The 21,831-nt window shown below is 43.8% G+C and overlaps 1 protein-coding gene across 1 annotated transcript in view; it reads right to left on the bottom strand.

Moving 5' to 3' along the window:
* ANKFN1 (ankyrin repeat and fibronectin type III domain containing 1) overlaps window positions 1–21,831 on the bottom strand; it is a 233,345-nt gene that overhangs the window by 10,529 nt on the left and 200,985 nt on the right. Inside the window, exons 15-18 of the mRNA XM_028711296.2 lie at window positions 19,688–19,854; window positions 15,545–15,692; window positions 11,121–11,289; window positions 1,328–1,494 (exon numbers count right to left, since the gene is read on the bottom strand). Of these exons, the coding sequence (XP_028567129.2) occupies window positions 1,328–1,494; window positions 11,121–11,289; window positions 15,545–15,692; window positions 19,688–19,854 (651 nt within the window). The remainder of the gene's footprint in view (window positions 1–1,327; window positions 1,495–11,120; window positions 11,290–15,544; window positions 15,693–19,687; window positions 19,855–21,831) is intronic.

The raw sequence follows: 21,831 nt of genomic DNA, 5'->3' as shown, positions 1-21,831 counted from the left end.
AGTTTAGTTAGTGTTCAGCTGCTTTTAAATGACTTATCCTTTCTACGTTTCAAGCTTGTTCTGTTATATCTGTAAGCTACATTGAGTCCCGGTCTGGGAAGACGGCGGGATACAGATAAACAAAGTGAAATAAAATAAAATAAATAAATAAACCATAGCCAGAGTAACCCAGTACGTTTATATCAAGTCCTAAATGAAACTAAGGGCCAGTACACACTACCCCCATATGATACAGTGATTGAATTAGCAGCATTTCAGTTTGTGCTATTGTACTGGGAACTAGGCACTAGGTAAGGTTTGCAAATCGAACCACATTTCCCCTGCCTTCCACTAATTAACAAGGGTTGTAACAAACCGAGAAGATCTCTGCCTAAGCTGCTACTGAACTGAATGGAAGCCATCTAAGAGCAAAGCACTGGTCCATTTTAAGGGTGCTAGGGGACACGTGGCGTAGCATCGGGGGGCCACGGGGGCAAAATTGTTAGGGGCATGGAATGTCAACACTCAGTGCTGCCTCAGTGCAGCTGTGGGCTTCCGTTGCCCAGCTCTCTTGAAAACAGCTTTTCCATGCAAACCAGGAAGTGACCTCTCCAGACAATGGAATGGCTCTTTTTTCCTTATCTCTGCAGCTGCGATCTCCTGGATGACGTGGACACCATTAGGCAGCTGAATGCGCATGCGTTCTCTGTCCGTTTCCCTCCCTCCCTCCTGCTTTGTGTGGCTCCGGGCACTGGCAACCCATGCTACACCACTGCTGGGGGAGGACAGCTTCCTGGCGAACGGTGCTCCATCCCTGGTCTTTTTGCCTCCCACCCCACCACCTTCATGGGTCCCCCAAATCTCTTGCCTAACCCAGCTGCTGCTTCACATCACCTCACGGTAGGGCCGCCTCTGTCAAAAGAAACAGTTGTTGGCGGGGTGTGCATGTTTCATTGCAGACTGACAGTCGGAGTGGTGGTGGGGCCTTGTGACATTAAGAGAAGAAAGGCTACGACCCAGCCTAAATTGAGTTTTTTCTTTTGCTCATATTAGAGAGGTAGGGGTGGGAAATGGGATTTATAACCCAAACTGACACGCTTCTCTGCAACACTCCAGTATAACTGTCATATGATTTTATCCATGGAATTTCTCTCAGAAAGCAAGCAAGGGGAAAGCGGGGTGGGGTGGGAGGGAAGAGCTGCAGAGTGGCTATTTCATAAAACCCAAATTGTATTTTGACACTAAACGTCTTTATGCTGTGCCTTTGCCCAACAATTCTCCATTTAGGTTCCAAATTACAGCCCCTGCTAGAAATCACCTTTGACTAGTCGGAAAAACAGACGGTTACCTGTGTGTAATCTAAGACTTGCTGGTGTCTTTGTTTAGCTGCAGCGACTTCACTGTCTGAAATTGCTTCCCTTAGGGATTGCTGGGTGCTCAGAAAATCTAGCTCTATGACAGCGGAAAGGCGGCAATACAGACTAATAAATTTCTCCTTGTAACTGCAAAAATGAACTGTGGAGACAACAAAGCACAGAAGCAAGTGTGTTAGAAAGACACACACACACACACATACACACACACACACACACACACACACACACACACACACACACACACACAAAGGCAGCTCTCAAAAGCCTCACCTTTCTGAGGATCTTGAAAGAAATAATTGTCACTGCTTGTGTTTATACCAGAAAACAAGTGTTTTATATATCTATGTCTATATTTAAAAGGTTATAATTCCAGAGGAGCAGCAGCGAAAGCTACAGAGAGTCTTGTGGTACCTTGAAGTTTAAAAGATCTAATAGTGGACTAAGCTTTCACGGACCTGGTGCTTCAGCAGAGTGCCATTCCGTGACATATTGTTCCTGGTTAAGGTATTTATGGTCAGTCCAGTGGATTTGGGCATATGACAGGGAAGACTTGGTCCACAACCTTCCCAATAATTTCTTGTCCATGTACCTGGGGATGCTGACCAAGTCTATTTTGTCTGTCCCTGTAACACACTGAGAAGTTGATGGGGTGGTGGTGGTGGAAATCTAGAGCTCCCCCAAACCCCAGAATAGCTACAATCACATTCCAAAATAAACACATCCTTGCACATGAGCAAAGACTGCATAACAATGGAGCTGGCCCTCAGTCCTATGGTAGGGTCGGGGGCAGATGGTTCTTCATTTGTGCCTTTTTTAAAAAATGGAAGTGACTAGGATTGACCAGGGATCTTCCGCATGCAAAGCACATGAGCCCTTCTCTTTATAACCGCAAGTATTTTTAGACATTTCATGTAGATAATGATCTAATGATGCCTGGACATTCTGAGTGCATGTTGGCCAAAGTATTGCTCTCTCTATTGTTGACATGCTATCTATCCATCATCTATCTATCTATCTATCTATCTATCTATCATCTATCTATCTATCTATCTATCTATCTATCTATCTATCTATCTATCCACCATCTATCTATCATCTATCTATCTATCATCTATCTATCTATCTATCTATCTATCTATCTATCTATCATCTATCATCTATATCTATCTATCTATCTATCTATCATCTATCTATCTATCTATCTATCTATCTATCTATCTATCTATCTATCCACCATCTATCTATCATCTATCTATCTATCATCTATCTATCTATCTATCTATCTATCTATCTATCTATCTATCTATCATCTATCTATCTATCTATCATCTATCTATCTATCATCTATCTATCTATCTATCTATCTATCTATCTATCTATCTATCCACCATCTATCTATCTATCATCTATCTATCTATCTATCTATCTATCATCTATCTATCTATCATCTATCTATCATCTATCTATCTATCTATCTATCTATCTATCTATCTATCATCTATCTATCTATCTATCATCTATCTATCTATCTATCTATCTATCTATCTATCATCATCATCATCTATCTATCTATCAATCATCTATCTATCTATCTATCTATCTATCTATCTATCTATCATCTATCTATCATCTATCTATCATCTATCTATCATCTATCTATCATCTATCTATCTATCTATCATCTATCTATCTATCTATCTATCTATCTATCATCTATCTATCTATCTATCTATCTATCTATCTATCTATCTATCATCTATCTATCATCATCTATCTATCTATCATCTATCTATCTATCTATCTATCTATCTATCTATCTATCTATCATCTATCTATCTATCATCTATCTATCTATCTATCATCTATCTATCTATCTATCTATCTATCTATCTATCTATCTATCTATCTATCCACCATCTATCTATCTATCATCTATCTATCTATCTATCATCTATCTATCATCTATCTATCTATCTATCTATCTATCTATCATCTATCTATCTATCTATCTATCATCTATCTATCTATCTATCTATCTATCTATCTATCTATCTATCTATCTATCCACCATCTATCTATCATCTATCATCTATCTATCATCTGTCTTTGGCTGTGTTAAATTTGTGCTTCTCTTGTGGGCTGTAACTTCTCCTCCAAAGATACACCTCTTTCCCAGGAAAATCATGGTAGCATTTGAAACAGATGTGTGGAAGTGTGGCACTATGAAGCCTCACTCCTGCAAGTGCTCCTTTAAGGCAGGGACGGAAAACTTTTTTGTTACTCCTGTGGAAAGCACGTGGTGGCAGCGGCGGGTGGGTGGTCAGAAGCTGCTTGGTGCGTTGGAAGGAGCGTGGCTCACATGGGGAGAAAGTATGCAGAGATGACTTTTGCCCTGCAAGCCACCCTCCATATCACCATTGCAGGAGAGGGCAAATTCAGTAACATTTTGTAGTGGCTTTGGCACCCTGAGTGGGCTGTGGCGAAGACCTCTGAGGGATGCATATGACCAACAAGCAGCAGGTTAGCCACATGTGCTTGAAGGGGACCAAAGGTGCCAACCTGTGCTGGTGTCATCACATGTGTGCCATCACATTGCAACATCATGAGCAGCCAGGGTCTCCTTCCACAGCAGGAGGAGGATTAAGAATGGCCATGAAAACCATGCAGTGCTTGGCTCCATGTTCAGCTCCTCTGCCCTCTGTTTGTTTGAAACATTGGGGGCAGCCCTCCAACAAATTATTGAGGAGTCCCAACATAGCTCGGCCCCCACGAGATGGCACCCCTGAAAGTGACAGCACAACGTGGGGCTACCTTTGAAGGTGACCCGGAAACTACAACTAATCCAGAATGCGGCAGCTAGACTGGTGACTGGGAGCGGCCGCCGAGACCATATAACACTGGTCTTGAAAGACCTACATTGGCTCCCAGTACGTTTCCGAGCACAATTCAAAGTGTTGGTGCTGACCTTTAAAGCCCTAAACGGCCTTGGTCCAGTATATCTGAAGGAGCGTCTCCTCCCCCATCGTTCTGCCCGGACACTGAGGTCCAGCTCCGAGGGCCTTCTGGCGGTTCCCTCACTGCGAGAGGCCAGGTTACAGGGAACCAGGCAGAGGGCCTTCTCAGTAGTGGCGCCCGCCCTGTGGAACGCCCTCCCATCAGATGTCAAAGCGATAAACATCTACCTGACATTCAGAAGACATCTGAAGGCAGCCCTGTTCAGGGAAGTTTTTAATATGTGACATTTTAGGGTATCTTTCATCTTTGTTGGAAGCCACTCAGAGTGGCTGGGGAAACCCAGCCAGATGGGCGGGATACAAATAATAAATTATTATTATTATTATTATTATTATTATTATTATTATTATTATTATTATTATTATTTCAGGCAGAGTGGAAGAGTGATCACCAGGTCTCAGTGATGGTGACCTGTATTTCCCCGTCTTAAGAACAGAGGAGAGACCGCTGGATGAGGCCAATGGCCCTTCTAGTCCAACATCCTGTTCTCACTGTGGCTGACCAGATGCCTGTGGGAAACTCATGAGTAGGATTTGACCACAAGAGCTCTCTTCCTTACTGTGGCTTCCAGCAATCAGTCTTGAGAAGCGTTGCCACTTCCAGCCATGCAAGCAGAGCATAGCTGCACTGGCATTCTCAACATCCTCACAGTTAAAAGAAGAGCCCGCTCTTCAGAATTTGGTTTGTGGTTTTTCAAACTGCCTCCCCCTTGCATTCTGCCTGATGAAGAGTTCGAAAATATGCAGACTTTCATTACATCTACAGAAGCTGGCCCAATTAAAAATATCACCTTACCTATAATACTTGCCGATCGGAAGGTCGGCAGTTCGAATCCACTCAACAGAGTGAGCTCCCGTTGTTCAGTCTCAGCTCCTGCCAACCCATCAGTTCAAAAGCACACCAGTGCAAGTAGATAAATAGGTACCACTGTGACGGGAAGGTAAATGGTGTTTCTGTGCGCTCTGGTTTCCGTCACGGTGTCCTGTTGCGCCAGAAGTGGTTTAGTCATGCTGGCCACATGACCTGGAAAGCTGCCTGTGGACAAACGCCGGCTCCCTCGGCCTGAAAGCGAGATGAGCGCCGCAACCCCATAGTCGCCTTTGACTGGACTTAACCATCCAGGGGTCCTTTACCTTTACCTTTACCTTTACCTAGTTTGGTATACCTTTCTGAAAAAAAGGATTTTGAATTCTGAATTCCCCCCACCCCTCATGGAACTGAAAAAGAAAGCCCAAGAATTGAATCAGAAGGACTTCCAGCCCCTCCTTCTTGCCCATGCTGCTTTTACCAGGTGTATATTCTTTCCCATGTAGGCAATCAAATTTTCTCTTAGCACATCACTAGTCGAACAGTATCCCTATCTTCACAGAATAATGCAAGGGTGTGTGTGTGTGTAATGCTAAGTTGGTTGCACAGAGGAAATAGCTGCATTTGCATGTCTCAAAAGTGACTTTTTGCATCATTTTTCCTTCCAGGCAATCAATACTGCAGTTGGATGGTTTATCAATGCTTTTGCAGGGAATGGGTTTATTTTTGCAGGAGCCATTGGCACTAGTTTTGCACTGCATGCTCATTCCCCGTGTTATCCAATTTTCACAGCATGCTGCAATGGCAGCAACGTATATAAATGACTTTTTAAAAGGTGAACATGGAGGAAAACAGGGCAATCTGTGGGGATTATTAGCCTTATTAGGCAAATGTGTAAACCGCGTGATAAGAGAAAGGGCTCAGTTGCATCAGAACTGCAGTTCTGGAAGGAGCAGCAGGGAACTTTCCCATTCCATCCGTGAAAGGATTTCTGCTTGTCTGACAGGACGTCCTCCCTCTCTCCCCCATGTACATGTCCCCAAGTCTGTCTCAGATGGTTGGGAGAACCCCTAGAAGAGATTTAAGGGGGTGCATGTGGACAGGGAGAGGCAGAGAACATTCCATTTCACAAGCAGAAATCCCTACAATGATGGAAAGCTTGTCGTAGTTGCAACCAGGGTCACCAACACGCTCTGCTTATGAACTTCAACAATACATCTGTCTGGCCAGATCTCTAACTCAGTGTGCGCAGTACTTTAACACTGATCCCTAACCCAAGGTGGCAATGCATGGAAAAACCGATGAATGCCCTCAATAATTGTTACTAATCTTACTGCCATATTCCGAGTGAACCCACTGAAATCAATGGACTTAAATGATTTAAATCAATTAATTTCAATGGTTCTGTTCTGAGTATGAAACCGGCTATGGCCCACAGAAATGCAATTAACTACCCTCACATTTCCTTGTTGCATTGTTTCAAAAGCCTGCCAAACCTATTTGACCAGAGATGGTGCGTAAAACCAACAAAGAGGTGCATGCTCTGGTTATCTTCTGCTTGGACTACTGCAATGTGCTCTACGTGGGACTACCTTTGAAGGTGACCCAGAAACTACAACTAATCCAGAATGTGGCAGCTAGACTGGTGACTGGGAGTGGCCGCCGAGACCACATAACACCGGTCCTGGAAGACCTACATTGGCTCCCAGTACGTTTCTGAGCACAATTTGAAGTGTTGGTGCTGACCTTTCAAGCCCTAAACGGCCTCGGCCCAGTATACCTGAAGGAGCATCTCCACCCCCCATCGCTCAGTCCAGACACTGAGGTCCAGCACTGAGGGCCTTCTGGTGGTTCCCTTACTGTGAGAAGCAAAGTTACAGGGAACCAGGCAGGGGGCCTTCTGGGTAGTGGCGCCCGCCCTGTGGAACGCCCTCCCATCAGATGTCAAGGAAATAAGCAACTACTGTACAGTGGTACCTCGGTTTAAGAACTGTCCTGTTTAAGAATGATTTGGTTTATGGACTCTGCAAAACTGCAAACAGTGTCCCAGTTTGCAAACTTTATCTCGGTCTAAGAACGGAATTCGAATGGTGGAAGGGCACTGGTGGCAGGAGGCCTCATTACGGAAAGCGCACCTTGGTTTAAGAATGGTTTCGGTTTAATAACAGACTTCTGGAATGGATTATGTTCATAAACCAAGGAACCACTATATCTGACTGTTTAAGGGAAGTTTTTAATGTTTGATGTTTTATCATGTTTTTAATCTGTTGGGAGCCACCCAGAGTGGCTGGGGAAACGCATCCAGATGGGCAGGGTGTAAATAATATTATATGATGATGATGATGATGATGATGATGATGATGATGAGATGGGAGTATTTGCCCCTTGGGAACCAAAGACTCTCCCAAGCCCCTTTTGGTTCTGTGAAAATCTGTGCTCCATCACCAGCATTAAAATGTTTGGAGACACAAACTTTTCATATCTCTTTCTGAACATTGCATATGGTGGGAAATCAAACCAATCTGTTTTGCAAAGAGATCACTAGCAGGATGATCTCAGCCTACAACTCAAAGGAGAATAGTCCTGACTCTTTCTGCTCCCCTCCCAAACGTCTAGCTCCTGCATTGGTCCAGGGAGCAAGCAGCATGTGGTCTGACAGCTCACACCAGACGTGTGGCACCATTAGTGAAATTGCAGCTGCCGCTGCAGCTTCTAGCCACTGTGGTTGGAAGCCAGGCTGTTAATGTTACTGTAACAAATGTTGCTTCAACATTGCCTTTTGCGGTTTTGCAATTACAGATTCAGTAGCCGCCAACTAATAGGGAGTGGAAGCTTCTAATATTCTGGAGGTGAATCACAGCCATTTTATAGGCACTGGGGAGAAATGTGCAATAAATCAGACAGAAAATGGCCTCCGCTCTAGGGCACAAGATCGGTTGCTTTTTGTTGGAAAAGTAAAATTGGGCTTTTATTGGAATTCTCCCTGCAGTACTACAAAGCCCCCACACCATAAATTCACCGCATTGAGAGACAAATGAGCAAAGTCTGCTGAATCCTCATTGTGTATGGCAAACTACTTTGCCATCTCCATTGCTGCTCTAATCTACAATCGACATTAAAAAAGTTTGTGATCTTGCCTTGCTTGATCTGTTTCTAACATGCAGACTTGGGTCCCCTTTAAGGGAAAAAAAAGATGCTAGTTCTCTGTGTTACAGACCCTCCAAGTGTGCTTATATTCCAGGGATAGTTCTGGATTTACAGAAGCCAAGGAGATAAGTAACTATGCAACCTTTAGAAGACATCTGAGGGTAGCCCTGTATAGGGAAGTCAGATGGGTGGGGTATAAATAATAAAATGATGATGATGAAGGAATAAGACGTCCCTATTTTCATTGGAGAAATGTTGGAGGGTATGGTATTAAATACTGGAAAAATATGTTGAAATGTAAGGCTGAACTCATAATTTTTGAATATCTGAGGCTACCAACAGTGTTGATTCATAGTTGCTGGTCACAGAAGGCGTATGGTGATCGTGGGAGATTAGCCTGGCAAATTTGGCCTGTGCATTAGTCATACCCCAAGAGCTGTGGTATGTAAGAGATGTAACCACCTTCCCCAGAAACGAGCTTTATGAATGACTCATAAAAGAGAGCTGGCAAAGAAAGAACACATTATTCTGGGAATGGCTCAATCTTCCTATAAGTTTATATCACTTAGTGTGTGTATTAGGGTTATAACAGTCTTACAACTTCATGTTCCTATAGCTTAGTTAGATAAACTATTGCCTAAAAACAAAGGAATGAACTGTCATTTCCATATTTGGGGGGGGGGGAAGGTCACCCCGAAACCAATAAATCAATTTTTGTATATGTAACTGTATAATGTATTATGTAATAGGCACAGCCTGGACAGGAAAAATAGAGGTTGCAATTTTTGAAAAACTTGTACAATGTACATCACTTCTTATTGCTTAGAATAAATTGAGGTTGCAGTTTGTCTTTGTCTCTGCTGCAAGCACCATAAGAGTTCCCACATCACTTTGATTGCGCATTCTGTGCACTGATTACTTCTTGTTATCTGGTCTATGGAGGCCTGTTGCTTCCAGTGATTCTCCAAGACAACAAATTACAGCTGTCTAGGAAGTTCCAGACAGCTGTAAAAGTTCTAAACAGTTCCACAAAGTTTTTCAAAAGTGCTAATATACTTATGTAGTAATGTCACATACATGCCGATTCAAACTTTTCATTTCAGGGTGACCCTTTTTCACAACTGAGAACAATTAGTTCCTTCTGCAAGGTTTCTGAGCAAAAATTCATCCCTTTACATTATAGGAAATCCTTCTTGAAAAAGTTATAAACCTATTGTGTATGCGTGTGTTTATAGATATGGGATAGCTTAAGGGTAAAAGACCCCTGGATGGTTAAGTCCAGTCAAAGGCGACTATGGGGTGCAGTGCTCATCTTGCTTTTCAGGCTGAGGGAGCCGGCGTTTGTCCACAGACAGCTTTCTGGGTCATGTGACCAGCATGACTAAACCTCTGCTGGTGCACAGAGGACCGTGACGAGTGCCAGAGCGCACAGAAATGCCATTTACCTTCCCGCCACAGCGATACCGATTTATCTACTTGCACTGGTGTGCTTTTGAACTGCTAGGTTGGCAGGAGCTGGGACAGAGCAACGGGAGCTCGCCCCATCGCAGGGATTCGAACTGCTGACCTTGCGATCGGCAAGCCCAAGAGGCTCGGTGGTTTAAACCACAGCGCCACTGGCGTCCCTTATACCTATGGAAACATGCATGAAAGATGACTGTTACTTGTAAGGAGGGGGCATGGATGATAGGGTGATGGTGACAATTCAGTCTCAGTGGCAGAGGGGTTTAACTGCGTGCAAACAAGCAGCACTGTATAGCCACATTGCGCATCATGCACAATGCTATCACGATATTTGCATGGTCTGTTTCATGAATATCTTGGTAGTTTGCTGCTTGAAATCTGCCCATGCTTTTCCTAGTACTGGATCTGTTGGAGAGAAGATTAAGGAAGCTTTTGTTGAACCAAATCAACCATCTGGCTCTGTATGTTTTCCCCTGACAGTGGCTGATACGGAATGCTTCCTGGCATTTCAGCAGCAAGGGCTACCAACCAGAAGACTGTGCTTGCTGGTGCACATTCCCAGACCCTTATGGTATGAGAGAAGCCACCAGCTCTCTGTGGCACTCCAGATGTTACTGGACTTCAGCTCCTGTCAGACCAAACCATCATCATTAGGGATGATGGAAGTTGTAGCTCACCAACCTCTGGAGAGTCACACCTCTGTTCTAACAGCTGTGAGGTCTTCTTGCATCCCATGAACAGCATGTAAAACTCGGGATTATGTGCACTCACACTTATCCTACTGACCGTCAATACTGCTTGCACAACAGTTGTCCGATTTCAACGGGACTAAGTCTGGATCTGGCTGGATAGCAATAAATAAATTCTACACCAAGCTCAGTTCCGTAATCAAATTGGTAGTGGAGAGGCAGTGGGAGATGGGTGATCCACCTTCCTCGACCATATTTTGAAATCAAAAGCCCTGCTAAGTCAGCTTTGAATCGTTTTGCTTTCGCCGAATGCCGCCTGAGCTGCCCATTTCAATATTCGCTATTCTTCATGCCTATAACCAAAGGGCCGTGTTGTTGCTCGATAGCTTGTGGACTGACTGGCTTCTACATTCCTGTAGTTATGACTAGAGCATGTAACCTGGTAGCTACGCTCCTTCTATTACTTGTCTGTAGTCGGAGAGAAAAAGTGTTGTTGCCAAGAAATCATCACGTGATCTATTGACTCTCCGCTGGGACGGGGAGGGGGGGGGGAGGCGAGGGGCTGGAGGGGAACAGATACAACTTTGTGATTTTATTATAAGGCGACTGGGTTAATATTTCTAGGTGAAGCAAGGTAGTATACCAAGTTCAAACATCTGAAGAGGGAGGTTAAGGAATCCTGAGTGCGGGGTGTAAGGGTTATTCTGTCCTGGGGCAGTGCAGACGTCGTCTGAGGCAGGGAGCAGGAGAAGAAAGGACACATTGTGACCCAGTTCCAACACCTCCTGTGTATACAGACGGAAGAGCTTAGCCTGCAGAGGAACACGCACAGAGAAGAAATGGGGGTGGGCGCGGGGGGGGGGGAGAAAGGGGAGGCGAGAGTTACAGCATCGTACTTATATAAACAACCCCCAAAATTGTATAAAACATTAGCGCAAAGTTGCACAGCATCAAGATATAGGGGGTTTTTTTGTAAAAGAGAAATGGGGGGGGGGATATATACCTGTATATGTATATATATATACACACACACGTGTTTGTGTGTCTATATATATATATATATCGAGGGGGAGAGAGAGAGAGAGAGAGAGAGAGAGAGAGAGAGAGAGAGAGAGAGAGAGAAAGGCCATGTGTGTGTTAATTTTGCTTCATAAAATAAAGATTTAATGCTCCAACGTTCCACATTAAAAGACACACACGTACGCACAACACAGCCCCTTGCCTCCCCCCCAGAAAATAACATTTATGTTTCTTATTAGCCAGAAAACGATCACACTCCATGAGCTTTTCAAGATTATGATTGTATAATTATGTGAAAACATGAAAATGAATTCAATTAAAAACCTTTAACAGTCAATTTAGGAGCTGGTTAGCAAAACTATGCCGATCTCCCCCCTACTTTTTTTCTTTTTCTTTTTGGCAGGCTTCCTCCCTCCCCCTCCCCATTTTCTCCCTGCAGCCTGTCACCAAATGGGGCAATGAAAAAGATTTAACAAGCCGCACTGAGAAAAATGAAAATGAAATAAGTATCAAACAGCAAGCGTTTGATTAAATGTTTGATTAAATCAAATGTTTGATTAAAATCGACTTTGATGCTAAATGGAGGCATGGAATCAGCTAGGACCATTATCTAAGCTTGTCATCTCTCCCCCCATTTCAGGATATCAGTCCTTTGTGTAGGGTGTGTGTGTATGCGTGTCAGGCTCACCAACTCTATGGTGCTGAGGTCTCTACAGCCCCTCAAATGTCCACTGGGACAAGGCTCAGCCCCGCAATCTTGAGGGAGCAGAAGAGGCCTGGCGGGAAGTCACCCCAGGCTTCGTGACCATCTCCTGGTGCTGTGAAACCTGGAAGGAAGTTGTTCTGGGGCAGCAGAGCGCTGGGAGATATTGCGTGGACCAGCATGCACTGGTGTACGAATTTTGCATTTTTTGAGACTATGGCCATCTTTGGCCAACAAACACTCTGATTTGGAAGCTATGGTAGAAGATCGAGATTTCTATTCTTCTATTCTATTCTATTCTATTCTATTCTATTCTATTCTATTCTATTCTAATAAATTAAGTTATGTGAATCAGCACTACAAGAAAGAAGTGTGGTAGTAACTTACATGGTCTGTGTTTCCTAAATCAGCTTCAGCTCAGGGGAATGGATTTTAGGTGATATAGCTACCAATAAACCATGCTTGGATGATCACATCTCAGTTTATTAAGCCGAGATATGCCTGAGCTTTTTTTGCCTGCGAATGTGGCTCTTTTGTTCTTCTTGTTGCTACGAGCTGCAATAAAATGGGGGAAGCCTCTAATTAACCATAGTTTCTCATTCCATCCGAACCAAGAAGCTATGGTTATGGCTTCAGAACAAGTCAAGCTATTGAACCAATGTTTTAAGTTGGTTCGTTTAATATCCTGGTTTGTTGTGAACCTGGTAACCACAGTTTCCCAAGTTTGAACAGAACAGGAAACTATGGTTTAATTGGAAGCTTCCTTGTTAAATTGTGGCCTTGAGCACCAGCAAATATGATTGTTGGGAGTATGTATGTGTGTGTGTTTGTATATTTATTTATTTATGTATATATGTATATATGTGTGTGTATATATATATATATATATATATATATATATATATATATATTCATCCAAGGCTGTCTCACTTTTTTATTTCTTTTAATTTATTTTAAAGAAGACTAACAAAATATTCAAAGAAAGAAATTGGATTGTTGGATTGTTGGAATACATTTTATCCAGAGAAATCTTAGCATGCTTGAACTAAATCCTGGCCCACTCCTTTTGGATCAAGGATTGATCCATATAGCCTACAAAACATGGCAGAATATGGTAGCATTCTATTACTGCGTTTTATTTATTTTTAAATTTCAACCATACCTAGTTCCAGCCCACCAACAGGCTTTCATGGTGGCATACAAACTTAAAACTACAACACAAAAGGATAAAACACAAAGAGAAACATCTGCAACAACATTAAAAATCAAGAAATAACAGCTGCCAATTATAAAACAATAGGCCATCATCTGCCCACATAGAAACTTTTTTGGTTTTGGAAAAGGTCTGTATTCAAGCTTTTTTGGGGGAAGGAAGTGCCCAGGAAAGTCCAGCAGCTCTGAAGAAACCATCAAGAATGTGTCTTCACAGGATTTAGCTATGTGAGCTTGCTATGTGGGTAAGTACAGGCAAACAAGGGCTTTTGATTTACTGGAAAAACTATTACGAGCATAAAAGAGGTGGCACCAGTCATGCTGGGTTTAAGTCAGAGAGCCTGGTAAGCAGCATACTGACATTACACATTTTGACATTCACATGTATGCATTTAAAGGTAAAGGAGCCCTGGATGGTTAAGTCCAGTCAAATTTGACTATGGGGTGTGGCACTCATCTCCGCTTTCAGGCCAAGGGACCTGGTGTTTGTCCGCAGAAAGCTTTTCCGGGTCACGTGGCCAGCATGACTAAACCGCTTCTGGTGCAATGGAACACCATTTACCTTCCCGCCGCAGTGGTACCTATTTATCTACTTGCGTTGGTATGTTTTCGAACTGCTAGGTTGGCGGGAGCTGGGACAAAGCAATGGGAGCTCACCCCGTTGCATGGATTTGAACTGCCAACCTTATGATCGGCAAGCCCAAGAGGCTCGGTGGTTTAGACCACAGCGCCACTCCCGTCCTGCCCTGTATGCATGTAGATCTGATCAGTGCATGGAGGTCAGGAATGGTGCCAGCAGAGGCAAACAATGGATTTTACAGTGGTACCTCGGGTTACAGACGCTTCAGGTTACAGAAGCTTCAGGTTACAGACTCCGCTAACGCAGAAATAGTACCTCCCTCGCGTTAAGAACTTTGCTTCAGGATGAGAACAGAAATCGTGTGGTGGCGGCACGGCAGCAGCGGGAGGCCCCATTAGCCAAAGTGGTACCTCAGGTTAAGAACAGTTTCAGGTTAAGAACGGACCTCCAGAACAAATTAAGTTCTTAACCGGAGGTACCACTGTATTGATTTACTGAGAACTGCTTTGGGATTTATTTATTTTTAATGGAAAATGGCAGGAGACAATTTCACTAAAATTAGATGAAATTCCTCCACTGATTAACCACACATCTTGTGTCATCTGCAAAGGGTTCATCAGGCCTCCATTGATACTTAAACAACTTTCTCATAATTCTTTTCTATGATAAAAATGGGTGGATGTCACTAGACTGGAAATGTTCCCGATTCAGGAGACTGTGACTTGTACCACTGAAGATGACTGCATCAGGATGCTTGCAGTTCGCTCTCGTGGGCTGAACAGGGGGATGTGGTGAGAGAATCATATCATAGCTAGATTTTACAACCAAATCTTTCTTGCTGCATGCAAGCACCGAGCACAGCACTGCAAAGGTCCACAGAGTTACCTGTTAGCATTGGCTCAGTGAAATGCTCCTCCACACTTAAGAAGCAGTCGCACCATTGCATCACCTGTCCTTACAGTCAAACTACATTCCACACACTTTCAGGGGTGTACAAGACCCAGTTGTAACAGGACTTTGCCTCCTTATGGCAGGCCATTTCATTTACATGGTGCTGATTATTGTCCTGCCTGGTAGTGATGTACCGTGTCAGGGTTCTGCTGTGGATTCAGACCCCTCTACAACGCCGAGCATCCTTTTTTGAAAACATGGCAAAGGCAACGCAGCCATGATGTCTGTAATGGACCCAGAATTGGCCTCCACAGTCACTTACGGACTCACTGTTAAACTGTGTTTATGGAAGACAATCTTACTTGGCTACGAGTGATCGAAGAAGAAGAAGAAGAAGAAGAAGAAGAAGGAGGAGGAGGAGGAGGAGGAGGAGGGAACCCTCATCCATTCAGCTTCTTGTGGACTAAATGAAACCCACCCTTCCCATATAGGCCACACACTGCAGGCAAACAAGCATGACCTTCAACCAGCCCTGGATTGTATGGTTCTGAAACAAAATGGCAATGATAAGCAAGAATATATTTACAATTCAAGGTGTGAGGAAGAGCGTGGTGTTCAAATTCATCCACAAATCGAAAGTGTCACAAACAATGCATCGTACCTGTCGTAGAGGAAGACTGATCTGTTTCAGGAGAGCTTTCACTGCCATCTGGAGCTCCACGAACAGTTGAGTTGGACACTCTGCGGAATGATCCATATTTTCCATAGATTCCGAGCCAGAAAGACTTTGGATCCATTCCCACTCCTCTCTGTATACGGAGTGAAGTTTAAAATTAGAAATACAACAAAAGTTCACTGCACAAGGAAGAATTTACTGTACGTATGTTTGGGCTCTGTTGAAGTTTTCATTCTCAGATAGTAAAAAGATTTCTAAACTTATAACAGGCCCTATTGCTTGTGGTTACAAAAAGGGCCAACTTTCTGATTTCATTCTCATCGAGTGTGCATATCAAGCCGGAGACTTCTTTACCAAGGTCTTAATAATAATAATAAAAAAGCCTTTGAAACATTTCAGCTTTCTTTGACAAGAGGGCTGTTCCATGTTCCTATAATCTTTTTGCACACACGCCTTGGGCTACGGTGGCATTTTTCCAGGGGTCTCCGTTTTCTCATCAGGCGTTTGATTTCTAGCACTGAACATAGCCAGCGAAAACTGCTTGGATTTTGGTAGGCACATTTCATGCCCAGGCCCCCTCCTTATGCACGGGCAAGGAGGCAGCCTTGCCTGTGATTGTATGGAGAGGAGGCAGGTTGAGGCACACATCTGGTCATTTTCCATGAAGAGTTTGGATTTGATACCCCGCCTTATCACTACCCGAAGGAGTCTCAAAGCGGCTAACATTCTCCTTTCCCTTCCTCCCCCACAACAAACACTCTGTGAGGTGAGTGGGGCTGAGAGACTTCAGAGAAGTGTGACTAGCCCAAGGTCACCCAGCAGCTGCATGTGGAAGAGCGGAGACACGAACCCGGTTCACCAGATTATAAGACTACCGCTCTTAACCACTACACCACACTGGCTCTCCATGTTTCTGAGCCTGCACTTATTGATGGGCGAGTGGGAAGGAGGCATGCCAAAGTCGTGGGTGGGCTCACTGGGTGCCCAAGAGCTCAGCATCTTCCTTCCAGACCCATTTGTGGCTTTGCTTACCACCTCGCCTCCTCTGATCACAGTGAAGGGCTATCCAGTCATTGGGTGAGACCAGTTGAACAAAAGAACACAACACGATGGTCAATAACAATGGCACTAAACACTATTGATAGACTAATACAAACGATCAGAAATTGCAGCCAAAGTCTCTTAATCTTCTTCACCAGTCGTGGTGGAATAATTCAAAAGTTTGAGATATACATAATCTGTCACCAAATATTGCCGGAACAGAGTTTCTGGATAACCAATCTGTTTCGTTCAATGCTTCATCGGTCAATCTTGATCAATTCTTCATCAGCCAGACTTGTAAGATATAAGGATGCAGTTCAATTTCTTAACAAGCATATTCTGATCCAGAGCATATTTTCTACAGTGTTTATATTTACTTAGGTGTAAGATTGGCTTGTTAAGAAAATGAACTGCATCCTTCTCATATTAATTCTTACAAGCATTGAACAAAACAGATTGGTTATCCGGAAACACTGTTCTGGCGATATTTGGTGACAGATTATGTATATATTGAACATTTGAATTATTCTACTGTGACTGGTGAAGAAGATTTCGAGACTTTGGTTGCAATTTCTGATCATTTGTATTAGTCTATAAATAGTGTTTAGTGCCATTATTATCAGCCATCGTGTTGTTATTTTGTTCAGCTTGTCTATATTGCAACACAGGGATCTGTTTACGGATTGGGTGAGACCAAGCAGGAAGTCAACCTCTGCCCCTGAATGGCTGTGGGATCCAGGTCAATTGGTTTGCCTACTTTACATCACAGACAGTGAACAGGTGTTGTAAAATTGGTCAGGTGAAGGGATAGTGCAGGTAAAGGATTTTGGCAAGTACCCTGAGGAGACAGATGGTTGAAAGGTTTCCCTGGATCAGTCTCCCAGAGGGCTTGCGGGCAGGAGACAGAAGCCCTTTGAGGTTGAACCAACTCAGTGATGAGCATCTGGGAAGATGTGTGTGTGATGATAGGGACAGGATACTTCAGGAGGTGTGGCTAGGAGGAGCACATGTTAAGGGCGGGAGAATCTGTCCATTTCTACTCTTCTCCATTTCCCATTTTTCCCATTCAGTCCTCCATAATTCCACATCAGTTCATATTTTTTTGTGTTGGTACAGTGGTGCCCCGCAAGACGAATGCCTCGCAAGACGAAAAACTCGCTAGACGAAAGGGTTTTCCGTTTTTTGAGTCGTTCCGCAAGACGAATTTCCCTATGGGCTTGCTTCGCAAGACGAAACGCCTTGCGAGTTCTTGCGAGTTTGTTTCCTTTTTCTTAAAGTCGCTAAGCCGTTAATAGCTGCTAAGCCGCTAAGCCGTTAATAGCCGCTAAGCCGCTAAGCCATTAATAGCCGCTAAGCCGCTAATAGCCGCTAAGCCGCTAATAGCCGTGCTTCGCAAGACGAAAAAACCGCAAGACGAAGAGACTCGCAGAACGGATTAATTTCGTCTTGCGAGGCACCACTGTATCTATATCTATGCCTATATCTATATCTAAACCACTCATGAAAATTCATCAGTATTTTAGTGCGCATTTCGCTTGATGTGCACATTTCTGTGCTAAATTTCTGTACTAAATTGGCCTGTTTGCCCCCTTTCCATGCAAAGCCATTTCCTCTGATACCATGCTTATTTTGTTATGTTATTTTCACAAACATATGCATTTTAATTGACACTTCACCCTAGTATATACACTCTTGTACAAGGCACATGACTGGCAAACTGCATTGCAAAATTCAGAGAGGTGAGAATTTTGAAGGATGGCTGTGCTTTAGTTTGTGTATTGCTAGGTCTGCTCCTGTAAACGTAGCTTTGTTTGGGAAATATTCTGTGATCCCACCTAGCAAGAATGTGGATGGGGAACCAGCTGGGAACTTCTGCCATGCTAGATAAAAAAAGGTAAAGATGAAGGAGCCCTGGACGGTTAAGTCCAGTCAAAGGTGACTATGGGGTTGTGGCAATCATCTCGCTTTGAGGCTGAGGGAGCCGGCGTTTGACCACGGACAGCTTTCCAGGTCATGTGGCCAGCATGACTAAACCACTTCTGGCTCAATAGAACACCATGACGGAAACCAGAGCGCATGAAAACGCTGTTTCCCTTCCTGCCACAGCAGTACCTATTTATCTACTTGCACTGGCGTGCTTTCGGACTGCTAGGTTGGCAGGAGCTGGGACAGAGCAATGGCAGCTCATCCCCTCATGGGGTTTCAAACTGCTAACCTTCAGCAAGCCCAAGAGGCTCAGTGGCTTAGACCACCGCACCACCCGCATCCCTTCTGCTATGCTATCCTGAAGTTGTAATGCTATACATATTTGGCTGCCAATAAACTCCATTGACAACAATGAAACTTACTTCTGAGTTGACATGCATTGGATTGCACTGCAAGTATCTTGGGTGTAATAAAAAAATCTATTTGCAGCTTTATAAAAGTAAATCTGAACGGCAATTCAAGTTCACTAGCATGCATTAAAAAAGTTCAGTCAACCAGTTCGGTTTAGTATGGTAGGAACTGGAGATGCGAGCCCTGAGTTCAACTCCTGACTTTGGTACTGATTCTTTGGCTCTGCTGCTTTCAACTTTATTTCTCTGTGTGTGAAATGCCAATTAACCCTATACCCGTATTCTCTATTCAGTGGGGCTCAATCCCAGGTACCTGGGTCAGCAGTCCCCAAAGCGCTAACTAAACACTAGGTAAGGTAAAGGTAAAGGTACCCCTGCCCGTACGGGCCAGTCGTGTCCGACTCTGAGGTTGCGCGCCCATCTCGCTTAAGAGGCCGGGGGCCAGCGCTGTCCGAAGACACTTCCGGGTCACGTGGCCAGCGTGGCAAGCTGCATCTGGCGAGCCAGCGCAGCACACGGAAACGCCGTTTACCTTCCCGCTAGTAAGTGGTCCCTATTTATCTACTTGCACCCGGGGGTGCTTTCGAACTGCTAGGCTGGCAGGCGCTGGGACCGAGCAGCGGGAGCGCACCCCGCCGCGGGGATTCAAACCGCCGACCTGACGATCGGCAAGTCCTAGGCGCTGAGGTTTTACCCACAGCGCCAGCCGCGTCCCAAACACTAGGTAGGGTAGAAATCTTCTTTCACTTACCTGGACACATTGCTGTTGTCTCGGATTTTAACATGGCAAAGAATGTTGGGCAGCTTTTGCAGCACCAGGACTTTTATCTGGTCCACTGAGCTGCAGAGTTTCAGGTAGCCTAAATAGAGGCCAGGAGCCAGGCGTTGTTGGCTCCTCCTGTGATAGGAAAGTGTGTCCTGTTGGAGAAGAAGAAGACAGAGAGAGAGGAAGAGACCCTCCTTCAGCATTGGCCTAGATAAACTTTTTGGAATTGCTCCCCTAGAAAAGGATTTTTTAATAATAATATTTTATTTGTTTTTTCCCATATAGAAAGTTACATTTGTTACTCAGCAATTATATTCCAATTCAATGAAACTAGTAGCTTCCCACTCACCCAGCATCCATGTTTATAACCCAAATCACATACGATTGCGTTTTAAGGTCCCGTCTTACCACATTTCATCCCCACTAAAATGTTTCATAATATATTCTGCTGTTTTCTTACATTTTGAACCCCACTGTGGTCTTTGCATATGGGAAATAGCTTTTCATATAGAAATTCATATAAGAGATTCTAAATTTGTATCTTTTATCAGTGCTGTCAATTTTGTCATTTTCCATAGAAAAGGGGTTAAAAAAACAGACGATGATATTGCAGGAAGAGTGTGTATGTGTATAGTGGTACCTCGGTTTTCGAATGTAATCCGTTCTGGAATACCATTCGGGTTCTGAAGTGTTTGAAAACCGAAAACTCAAAACCAACAGCTAGGCCTCAGGGTATTGCATTCAGCAGAAGCCGCGTGGCATGTTCGACTTCCGAGGCGTGTTCAAAAACTGAAGCATTTACTTCCGGGTTTATGGCATTCGAAAACCGAAAAGTATGTCAACGGAGACTTCAAAAACCAAGGTACCACTGTATTTGGATATATATATATATATATATATATATATATATATATATATATATCCCTGCCTCTTGGGTTCCACTTTCCCTCCAGTCACTGACTTTGGTACTGCAGCTACAGATATACACTTTTTGCTTTTGTTTCTGAAAGATCCATTGAAGTAAGTTCTGAAAATTAAGCGTGGAAAGGCTTGTGTATTTAAAAGTAATTTTTGGTGGAACTGCTATTGAAATAACATGTGGAGGAGAGGGGCCTCCATGTGTTCAAGGGTGTGTGGAGATCAGGGGCGGGACCAACGAATTGCAATCCCAAGCCCTATAAATCTGTTGATTTGTAGACTAATGTTTGAGTGTCCTCTGCACACAGGTGTCCATCTTGCACCGATTTTTTTTTTTTGGGGGGGGGGGGAGCCTCAGCTGATGCAGCAGAAGGAATCTGCCGGCACATTCACAATGGCTTCTTGTCAGCTTTGAGCCATGTATTTAGAACTGGAAATGATCCTAGACCTGTTGAGTTAAGTGCCTAGCTCTAAATGAATGAGGAAAGCTTTCTAATTAATACATGGAAGATCCAGCAGTAATTAGTCTCCCACCCCAACTGCTTCAGCGTTAGGATGGAAGCCAGTTACAGACAGTCCCACAGCAGTGTCCAATTAGCTCAGTTGCCAGGTACAAAAACTCACAGCTAAGAGTGTCTTTTTCGTCCTTGCTAATGTTCTCTGTTTTCCTCAAGCGTATAAACTAGTCCCTCGATATTTGCTAAGGTTGACAGGAGAAAACTGGAAATGCCACCAAAATTTGCTTTAAGCACAATTTCGGAGGTGAATTTGGAGGGCCCTGCTGAGGTTAACTATCTGAAGGAACTTAGGGAAGTGGACTTTTACTTTCTTGGGCTCCATGATCACTGAAAATGGTGACAGCAGTCACAAAATTAAAAGATGCCTTCTTCTTGGGAGAAAAGCGATGACAAAAATAGACAGCATCTTAAAAAGCAGAGACATTCACCTTGCCGACAAAGGTCCATATAGTTAAAGCTATGGTTTTCCCAGTAGTGATGTATGGAAGTGAGAGCTGGACCATAAAGAAGGCTGATTGCTGAAGAATTGATGCTTTTGAATTATGGTGCTGGAGGAGACTCTTGAGAGTCCCATGGACTGCAAGAAGATCAAACCTCTCCATTCTGAAGGAAATCAGCCCTGAGTGCTCACTGGAAGGACAGATCCTGAAGCTGAGGCTCCAATACTTTGGCCACCTCATGAGATGAGAAGAC

Source organism: Podarcis muralis, chromosome 2, assembly GCF_964188315.1.
Source record: "Podarcis muralis chromosome 2, rPodMur119.hap1.1, whole genome shotgun sequence".
In the NCBI taxonomy this organism is placed as follows: domain Eukaryota; kingdom Metazoa; phylum Chordata; class Lepidosauria; order Squamata; family Lacertidae; genus Podarcis; species Podarcis muralis.
The sequence above is the reverse complement of the archived record's forward strand: the minus strand, read 5'-3'. Positions and strand labels throughout refer to the sequence as shown.